General features: G+C 48.4%; 1 protein-coding gene across 1 annotated transcript in view; it reads left to right on the top strand.

Annotated features, from left to right (window-relative positions):
* Positions 1 to 805: 805 nt before the first annotated feature.
* Positions 806 to 10,905, top strand: part of TMEM185A (transmembrane protein 185A) — a 39,669-nt gene continuing 29,569 nt past the window's right edge. Inside the window, exon 1 of the mRNA XM_056130210.1 lies at positions 806 to 898. Within this exon, the coding sequence (XP_055986185.1) occupies positions 861 to 898 (38 nt within the window). The 5' untranslated portion in view covers positions 806 to 860. The remainder of the gene's footprint in view (positions 899 to 10,905) is intronic.

Raw genomic sequence — 10,905 nt, 5'->3', positions numbered from 1 at the left:
GAAAAACAGTGGCAGAAAGATGTTGACTTGCCCAGGACAGTCACGAGTAGAACAGCCCAGAGGGGAGGAGATCAGGTGTGAGCTGGTCATCAAGGAGTCAGTGAGCTAAGTCTGCAAAGGCTGTCGCTGCCACTGCAACTCATTACTGTCAACCCCACGGAAAAAAAAAAAAAAACTTCAGTTGTCAAGAGAGAAAGGCAAGGCAGGAGAGGGAGACAGAATTGGCGGGGGGTGGTGCGTGAGTCTTCCGCAGGCTACCCTGAGTTTGGGACAGTTTTGGGTGGGCCGTTCAGCCGCGCCCCACACGGCAGCCCTGGCCTTTGGCAAGGAAGTTGGGGACACAGACTTGGAAGCCACGGACAGCTCCGCAGGCAACGCCCGGGATGCAGAAGCCCAAGTGGCAGCCGTCCACGGGCTGCATCCCCGCCGAGCTCCGGCCTCCGGGGGGTGGGTCTTGGCAGTTTTGCCATCAAGGGCGCGGGGACGGGGGTGGGGGGGCAGAGCGACAGGTGTCAGCCATCCCTGCCCTTGGCTCCCCTCACCGCCTCGGGTCCCCGCGGGCCGCGCGCCCCTCCCCCTCCCCCCCCCCCCGGCCCCCCGCTGCGGCTTCGCGGGCACTCGCGGCGGCCGGGCGCGGGCGGGAGCGAGGCGCATGCGCAGGTGCCCTACGGAAGCCCGGGAGGCGGGGCGGGCGGCGCGCGCACGCGGGGCCGCGGGGACAGACGCGGGGCCGCGGCCGGCGCGGGCACCATGACCCGGCGCTAAGGCGCAGGCGGCCTGGGGGGGGGGGAGGGCGGGCGGGGGACGCTGCCGCCGCCGCCGCCACCGCTGCCGCCGCCGCCGCCGGGAAGTTCTCCGCCATGAACCTGAGGGGCCTCTTCCAGGATTTCAACCCGAGGTGAGGCGCCCGCGACGGGGACGCGCGCGGGACCCTCCCCGCGGCCCCCGGTCCCTGGCCGAGCCTCCGCGCCGCGCCCACGGCCACCCGCGGCCACCCGCGCCCCGCGTTCCCCCTCCTCGTGCCCGCTTCCGGGCTGGCGCGCCCCGTTCCCGCTTCGCCCCGGGCGCCGCCGGCCACGGTCCCGCTGCCAGGGCCGCCGCGTGTGCCCCTGAGCCGCTGCCCACCCACCCGCGGCCGCTGCCCCCCGGCAGCCCTCCGGCGTGCGCCCGCTACCCCCACCCGTCTGCCTCTCCGTGGTCCTGAGAACCGGGATTCCGCTCCATCCCCCCCACCCCCCATCCCCCCGAGTCGGGGGCTGGCAGCGCCTTACATAATTGCCTCCGTGGGGGAACCTGACCGTTTGCCCGCCGTCCGCCGCCCCCCCCCCCCAACCCCCCCGCCGCCTGCAAGCCACGAAGTTTCTGTGCCGGGAAGTAACGCTCCGGCGTTCGTTTCCCCGACGCCAAATGTCTCCTTGGACGTTGGAATATATTGGACGTTGGACAGGGGTGGCGAGCACCGGGTCCCGATTCCAACTGCCAGGCTCTGAGCGCCCCGAAACAGAGACCGTCTCTTGCTCCCCTTACTCCTACGTCTGCCACTTAGTTTGGGGGAACGAAACTCAGCCCAGAGAGAGCAGTTGGGTATCCAGAGAATTCTCTGCCCATCTGCGAAGCTAGGAGTTGGTCCGAGTTGGTGTGGGCAATCCGATGCTTAGAGCGCCCCGTGCCCTTATTTGAGGGTGGGAAGGTGCGTTCACTAAACCGTTTTGTTAAATCCTACTCGAGAATATTTGGGGTACTGGGAGGTCCGAGATTGGGAACGGAAATACAGGATTTTCAGTACTGGGTGGTGGGGGTCTGTTGGAGACCAGTCAGGGCTGCTTGTGAGAAGTTTAAGGAATTCTTCGGGGGCTGGGGGAAGTGCCCATATGGGAACTGCTGCTTCGACACCTCTGAGATCTGTCAAGTTTATATTCTGGAGTGCCGTTCCCCCCACAACTGTGGTCACTGTTCATAGGGTTGGTCTGGAGGGCATTCTGCCCTGGGTTGTTCGTTGAGAAGAGGTAAAGGAGAACTTTAATACCTTTATCTGCTGCCGGAGGATAGGATAAATCTGGTGTCTCTACACTGTTTGGGGAGAGTGATAAGAACGTTATGTAAAAGCTGAATTGTTTTGTGTCTTTGGGCCACTCACTTATCTGTTTGATCTGTAGAATGCGCATAATCACTTTGCAGGAGAGTAAGGCAAATTGAGGATTGTCTGCTCCTTGTTCCACAAATGTAAAGTTGCGAGGTGACAGATAATTCAGAAGCCCCCAGGAGTTGCCTCAAGCAGTCTAGCAGGGTGCAAAATTGTGCTGCCTATGCTTAACTTTTTCTCCCTTTTAGAATGGGCTCAGCCGCCAAAGTCATCAGGATGCGAAAGTGACAATGAAATGTTAGATATGTCAGATAGCTATTACTATTAGAACTATTAGATAGTTAAGCCAGTCTTCAGCATGTATAAATAAGTTCAATAAGTCGACCAACACCTTAATTTTACCAGGATTGAATGCTTTGGTGCCACAAAGGTTGAAAGCGCTGTTATAGGGCGCAGTTGGTCTGTCTTGTCGTTGAGTTTGTGGGAGTGAGCACTGCTGCCTCACAGCACAGACCTCTAGGACAGTGGCCAGACAATCTTGGTAAGGTTCAGAATTTTAGCTAGTGGGATTGGCTGTGTCATGGGGACACTGCATTTTTGACATCATTCTTTATTCTTGTTCCTATGTTGTGGATCACGTCCCACATAGTTGGAGAGAAAACGGAAAGGGATAGAGAGGAGAGCTGGTTGCACTGTGTCCCCAGACCTCTCTATGTCACCGCCCTCCCTGCCACATCAGTATTGGCCTCCCGTTCCAGGGCCTTGGCGCTTTTCTTTTGCCGGGACTGTTCCCTCTCCTCCTGACCCAATTAATTCTAATTTCTCCTGGAGCGCCCAGCTTGTTATTTGCTGCATTTGAACATTCGCTGTCCAACACTGTTCTCCGTCCTCAGCACTTCTTCATACCCTTCTGCTTATATACTGATTTGGCTAAGGCTTATTTCTCTTTTAACTAAACTTGTAAGCTCTACGGGACCAGGGCCATGACTGTTCTACATTATTGTATGGAATACAGTAATACATAATACAATAACACAATACAATGATATCATTCCTGTGGACCTGGAATAATACCCAGGTACTACTATAGCCTCTCGGTGAAAGGAATGAACGACAGTGCCTATAGGAAAACTTCTTGATCTTTTTTCCAACCGTGTCCCCCTTCCATGATTTCTTTTCCGGGCCCCCCACCCCTATTGCAGCATTTGGTTCCCTACTCTTATGCCATGACCTTTCACTTAGGTATTTGAATACCGGGGGCGGGGGGCATGCGACACCCAGTTGAGAAATTCTGCTTTATAGCTTCAGCTTTCCACTCACTGTTTTCTTTCCTGGTAATCTGCTCCCTGGCTGTCTTTGCACTCATCTCCCCTCCTTCAGAAGGCATTCACTGCTTTGAAGAGGTGGGAAAGACCATGGTGCTCAGAATGTGGCTGCCTGTATTTTATGGTTTATGGTAATGTCACAGAACCAGTCACTTGCATGATTGATGACTTCCAAGGTATGGGCTGTGTTGCCAGATGGCCTTCCGAGTCTTTCCATCCTGGTGAGTCTGAACCTGCTGCTGTATTGCCAAGGCTCTGGATAACTGCTGTGACAGAGGATGAATCACAGGTTTCAACACTTTGATGCACAAGGCTGACAGCCGACCTTCTGCCTGTTTCCATCTGGTACAGAATTGGTTGATCATGAACTTTCTAGTTACTCGATTTAAGATGTGCAGAAATAGACACTGGACCCACTGTGTCCTCCCCTGAATACCAGAAACTTCCCAACATCTAGGGAGCCCCGTTTATTGAATAGGCAAACTATTAGAACCAGACATAATTAACAAACCTCTGAGTAGTTCCTGAGGTAAGGATCTGGGAGTGAGTAGCCTTGACCCAGCACCCCACCCACACCGGGGAGTCTTGGGATTTTTCTGTGACTTTAGTGGAGTTGCTGGCCCAGAGTAGCAGGCTCTTCCGCTCTAGTGACCAGGTAATGCTATGAAAACTACCTAGGCTTCCTGAGTCAACGTACTCTGTCAGTGTGCTGAACTGGACAGAGTCTTAGTAATGCCACTGGGAGGCCAGGCAGGGGGTTCTATCTGTGGGCCTGGTGTCTTATGGAGATAGGACACATTTAGAAACTTCCTCATGTTGCAAATTCTAAAGTTGTTTTGGAGTGTATATAAATTACTTTGTCTTTTACTTTAAGTCAGGGATGGGGGGAAGTGAATGAGATTTCTGGCAGTTAAGTGAAGACAGCTACCTGGCCACTAATAGCTGTTTGCAAAGTGTTTATATTTAAGAGTGTTCATTTGACAAGCAGCATCTACTGAGTTTTTAACTGTGTTTCCAAGAAATGCTGTCCTGTGTGTGTTTCAGGTGGTCTGAGCCTAACAAATGGGGATGCAGTTCCTTTACATGCCCAAGTGCAGTGGAAGGAAAGATAATTGACATCAGCACATAATGAAACATCACAGAGACAGGGACGCATGCTGGGGGGGTGCACAAAAGTCAGAGCCTAGAATGCTCTCTCGGGTAGGCCGGCAGCTAAGATTCTAGAGCTTGATCTTGAAGGAAAACTGTGGGGATTTGTCAGAGCAGAGGACAGTAAAGACCTCTTAGAAGCACAAAGTGTTTCAAAGTCCAGCTTCATGGGAGGACCTGGACTGTCCAGACTATGGTGAAGATTCAGTGTTTGGAGGGCAGTGTAACCAAAATGAATCACACAGTTGGCAAATATCACACACGGTATTAGCAAAGACTGCCTACTGATTACTGTCCTCAGGAAAGTCCAAGCTCCACATTTGTCTGTAGTGATTGAAGGTCAGTGCAGGTAATGAACTTCCCACCCAAATATTTGTTTATTTGTTGTCCTAAAACCATCTATAAGGCCTCGTGATCATACTGACCTTACTATTAATAATAGCTGTAACTGATGGGGCATCTGCCATGTGCCAGGCACGTTGTCAGGGCCTGTTTCTACTATCTGGGATCTTTATAACCCTGCCAGGCAGATACCAGCCTTATTTTGCAGAGTCTGATAGAGCCAGTGACTTCTCTGAAATGGCACAGGCAACACAGGACCTCGGCGGGTTTCTGATACACATTGGTCTCCTTCCAAAGTTTGTTCTTTCCTGCAATCCCATGCTGTGTCTCTAGTGTAGTGATGCGGTCAGTTCAATATACTTAAGAACTCTCTGTGACTAAACAGACCAAATTAGTGCTAGCTTTCAAATAAGTTACTTAGGAAAAAGAGAAATACATATATACATACATATATATGGTGTATATATATATGTATGTCATGTATATATATATACACCATATATATGTATATACCTTTGCTCATACTCCTTGTAGCTCATCTAGAATTTTCTTTGGAGTATATTATAAATAATGATAAAATGCATCTCATATAATTCTTAATAACCATTTATTTTTAGGGATTTGGGGTCACACCTGGCGATTCTGAGGTGTGATTCCTGGCTCTGCACTCAGGAATCATTCCGGTGGTGCTCAGTTGATAATATGGGATTCTGAGGTTCGAACCCGGCTCAGCCTCAAGCAAGGAAAATGCCTTATCCGTTGTACTATCGCTCCCCCCCCCCCATTTATTATTTTGAAGCAAAGTAGTGCCAATTAGTTTGATCACTCAAATAGTTTGTGACACTTGGCTCAGGCAGACATTGGCTGTCTTCAATTTTTGATTCCACTTTGGCACCGTTGAGGCTTTTAAAAGAGTAGGATCTAGGTTCTCTAGGCAACTCCAGAAAGAATGCTCAAAAAACTGTTACAGGCAGTGAAGTGGTGCTTTGCCTGCCAGAGGGTGGGGGGGCCTGTCAGAAGGAGACGGGTCTCATTTGAACACATTTCTAGTTTTAGAAATACCATTCCCTTTCAGTATGCATCTTCCATCCTAGGAGGATCCTCCCAACACCCTTTATTTGGTGTTCCCTTCTCTATCTGAGCTGCCTTTTCCCCTAGCATGTGGGGCTGACTTCCAAGCCATGGAGTAAACCTCCTGGTACTTATCTTGGCTATTCTTGGGTGTTAGCCTATTTTGTTACTTTATGTTCCCCAGATGCATGCTGAAAGTAGACTATAGACCGAACATGATTGCCACTCAATTCCTCTTTTGCAAACCACAGCACCCGAAAGGAGAGAGAGAACAAAAGGAAATGCCCTGCTGCAAAGACAGAGTGGGATTGGGGGGATGAGGGGGTGGGTGGGATACTGGGATTAGTGGTGGTGGAGAATGGGCACTGGTGGAGGGATGGTTACTCGATCATTGCATAATTAAAACCCAAGCACAAAAATTTGTAAGTTTACAACTGTACCTCATGGTGTTTCACTAACAAAAATTAAAAAAAAATACCACTCCCATTGCTTTGTAATTATACGCATATTTTTTTTGATTGTGAGTCTTGAGGGCAGGATCCTGAGGCATTCAGTGGATTACAGGAACAGGTAGACATATCTCACTGGGAACTTTTGTCTTAGAGGAGAGGCAGTGGGTTGTTCTAGACGATTTTCAAGAACTCTGGGAGTTAAACTTCCCAATACTGAACTTGGAGCTGCTAATTACCTAGCCTGATCATAGGTCAGGCCTATGCAATGCGGCTTAGAATTGAAAATGAAAACCTTGAACTGCACTCTAGAGATAGGCTCTTTTAAACTAGTGATTCATGTTTTGGCAGCTGTGACCTAATAGTGAAAAGCATGATTGCTAAATGAGGTAGTAGAGCTTTTCTCCTTCACATATTAGCAGTAGCTAAAGAAGGCTGATCATTTGCACAAGTCGGCATCGCCTCATCTTACCGAATTGCCATGTGAGCAGCCCAGCGTGGAGGCAGGCCTAAGGCAGAGTGAGTGACCCGCCTGAGGACGTGTTTCCTTCTAGTCTCTTCTGCAAGTATGATTTGCTCTTGTCTGTCTGCCTTCCTTCCTTTCTTTCTTTCTTTCTTTCTTTCTTTCTTTCTTTCTTTCTTTCTTTCTTTCTTGTGAAGCAAGATAGTTGCATTGAAACGTATTTAGGAAGCTGTGAGGGCAAAGAGAGAGAAAATCTATGACCCAGAGAGCACACAGGCTTCTCTAGAGAGGAAATAAGCTAGCAAAGAAACATGGGCAGGAGATACATGTTCAGAGGAGGACAGGCATGAAGACTTTCTTAGGTCTGCTGCTTAAATGCTTTTTTTTGTTGTTGTTAACTTATTTATTTTTTAATTGAATCACCTTGAAATACACAGTTACAAGGTTGTTCATGATTGGCTTTCAGTCATAGAATATTTCAACCCCCGTCCCTTTACCAGTGTACATTTCCCACCACCAGTGTCCCCAGTTACTCACTCATTCCCCCACCCCCCGCCTGCCTCTGTGGTGGGCACTTTCTCTCTCACCCTCTCTCGTTCTCTCTCTCTCTCTCTTGCTCTCTCACTCTCGCTCTCCCCCCCCCCCCCGCCTTCCTTTTGAGCATTATGGCTTGCAATACAGATCCTGGAAGGTTATCATGCATATCCCTTTTCCTACTTTCAGCACTCAGTTCTTGTCCATAGTGATGATTTCAAACTATCATTGTTATAGTAGCCCCTTCTCTCTTCTAACTGCCCTCCCCACCAGCTCACTGTGCAAGCTTCCAACCACTGGCCAGTCCTCCTGACCCTTGTTTCTACTGTCCTTGGGTATTAGTCTCATACTATATATATATATATATTTTTTTTTATATATCCCACGAGTAAGTGCAGTCATTCTATGTCTGTCCCTCCCCTTCTGACTCATTTCACTCAGCATGATACTCTCCATTTCCATCCATGAGTAAACAGATTTCATTTTTCCTGTTGGAAATGTGTAGTATTCCATTGTATAGATGTACTATAGTTTCTTTATACAGTCATCAGTTCTTGGGCACTCGGATTGTTTCCACAGCCTGGCTCTTGTGAAGAGTGATGCAATGAGCATAGAAGTGCAGATTTCTGCTATGCTTTGGGGCCCTCAGGGTAGATACCCAGAAGTGGTATTGCTGGGTAAATGGGAACTCAATTTCTAGTTTTTTGAGAATTGCCCATATTGTTTTACAAAAGACTGAGCCAGTCAGCCAGTCAGCATTCCCACCAGCAATGAATAGCACTGTCCTCCCGTTATTCATTGATTTGCTCAAGCGGGTCCGAGTAACATCTCCATTGTGAGACTTGTTACTGTTTTTGGTGTATTGAATACGTCACGGGGAGCTTGCCAGGCTTTGCTGTGCGGGCACGATACTCTCGGTAGCTTGCCAGGCTCTCCGAGAGGGGCGGAAGAATCGAACCTGGGTCGGCCCAGGTTGGCTGCGAGCAAGGCAAGCACCCTACCCGCTGTGCTATTGCTCCAGCCCCAGCAATGAATGAGAGTCCCTTTCTCCTTGAGCCAACACCAGTTGTTCTTGTTCTTTTTGATATGGGTCAATCTTTGTCATGTGAGGTGATATCTCATTGTTGTTTTGATTTGCATCTCCCTGATGAGTAGCGAGGTAGAGTATTTTTCATGTGCCTTTTGGTCACTTGAAATTCTTTGTGGGGGCTGGGGCAATAGCACAGTGGGTAGGGCATTTGCCTTGTATGCGGCCAACCCGGGTTCAATTCCCAGTGTTTCATATGGTCCCCCCGAGCACCGCCACAAGTAATTCCTGAGCATGTGAGCCAGGAGTAACCCCTGTGCACCATCGGGTGTGACCTCCCAAAAAAGCAAAGAAATTTTTCTTTGAGGAAGTTTCTATTCATTTGCTCTCCCCATTTTTGATGGGGTTGGATGCCTTTTTCTTGTAAAGTTCTACCAGTGCCTTGTATATCTTTGATACTAACCCCTTACCAGATGGATTTGGGTAAATAATCTTCCCCATTCCACAGACTGTCCATGTAACTTAGATGCTTTTAAACAGTTTCCATCTTAATAAAATCAACAAAACTACCACCGAAAGTTTTTTCACTTCTGTTCCTGAGCAGCTTCTGCTCAGCAAAGAGGTGCGGTCCCTTTTCAATATTTTGAGAGGCTGTCGGCAGGTTGTGGATCGGAGCCAGTCTCTGAAGACAGAGGGGTGCTGCCTTAGCGGTTAACCTTCCAGAGACATTCCTCCCAGAATGTGCCTGTGCGCATGCATGCCTATGCACTCTTTTTGCACACAGACCCTCTGTCTCCAGACCAGCAGCTTTCACTGGAGGACGCCAATGGGTTTTGTATTTTATTTTGTATTTATATTTATATTTGTACTGGGATCAGGGCTGCAAGTGTCTGGGGTTGCTCCTGGTGGTGCTCAGAAAACTACATGGTGCGCAGGGTTTACTCCATCCTCTTGCATGCAAAGCATGTGCCTTATTGAGCTCTCTCCTTGAACCAGTGATGTGTTTTTAAAGAGTACACTTGTACAGTTGTGCAGTTGCCCTAATTTGATTTGCAGAAAGCGGATACTAGAGCTTTTACACCCACAGAATTATCCTTTTACTAGCTTTATGACTTTTTCAAGTCCCTTTGCCTCCCCAAGAGAATGTAGAGAGGGAATTTGAGCCTGGAGCAGAGAGCTCCATATAAAGTTCTGGGAACACTACTTAGTGTTCCCTAGTACTACCTAGTGTTACTTAGTACTACCTAGTACAACAGATCCTGATGGGAGTGGAGTAAGTCCATTTTAAAGGTGTAACTGAAGGAGCTGAAGATAGTAACAGGGGTTAAAGCACATGCCCTGCACAGAGCTGGCCCTGGTTCCATCACTGATAACACATGGTTCCCTGAGTTTTACTGAATGAAGTCCTTGAAGTCCCCCGAGAGGTCAGAGATTTAAACCAGGTCCACTGTGTGTGCGGCAAGCACCTTACCACCTTCCCTCCTGTACACTCCCACCTATCCTGGTTTGCTGAGACTTAGGCAGTCTGTGTATGTGGGATGAATGTCTCCTTTTTTGGATAAAGCATAATAGTTTTTATTGAAACGTATTTAGAAAGATGCGAGGGGAGAGAGAGGTAGACATATGTATTTAAGATAGAAAACAAGCTTCTCCAGAGTGGAACAGGGATGCAAAGGAGCCTAGACAAGCAAGATATGTGTTCGAAGGAGAACATGGACTTGAAGAAGAAATCTCCAGTCTGAATGCATGTTTCTTAAGAAAGTAGTTTAGGCTTTGCAGTGACTCTTTTTGAAAATGCTTTTTCTGATCACTGTGTCATAGCTTCCCATATTCTCTTGCCGGTCAAGCTTTGCACTCGCCGTGCTCTCAGATGCATGGGTTTAGTTGAGATATCATTACTTCCTTAGCCCAACTAAAGATCTGTGTGTATATTGTATCTTTGATAATTTTGCTTTGGGGGGCCACACTCAGGGGTTATCACGGCTTACTTCTGGCTTTATGTTCAGCGGTCACTCCTGAGCATAGAGCCATTACTCATATGGCATGTCAGGGATCGAACCTGGGTCAGCTGCATGCAGGGCCAGCACCTTACCTACTGTGCTATTTCTGGCTCGGATATTTTGATAATTTCTGCTTGTGTGTGTTTGGTTTATGTAGTCAACTTTGTAGTTTACTTCTCTTTTTTTTTTTTTTTTTTTTTTGCTTTTTAGGTCACACCTGGCGATGCTAAGGGTTTACTTCTGGTTCATGCACTCAGGAACTACTCCTGGCCGTGCTCAGGGGACCATATGGGATGCTGGGGATTGAACCCAGGTCGGGCCGCGTGCAAGGCAAACACCCTATGCTCTGTGCTATCACTCCAGCCCCCTGTAGTTTACTTTTATTCAAAGAGCCATCTATCGGTTTTTCTTTTTAAGTCTGATTTTGTACTGTTGTACTTCTGGTTTTATTATTTACATATT

This window comes from Sorex fumeus, unplaced genomic scaffold, assembly GCF_029834395.1.
Source record: "Sorex fumeus unplaced genomic scaffold, SorFum_2.1 ptg000075l, whole genome shotgun sequence".
NCBI classification, from domain to species: Eukaryota; Metazoa; Chordata; class Mammalia; order Eulipotyphla; family Soricidae; genus Sorex; species Sorex fumeus.
The sequence above is the reverse complement of the archived record's forward strand: the minus strand, read 5'-3'. Positions and strand labels throughout refer to the sequence as shown.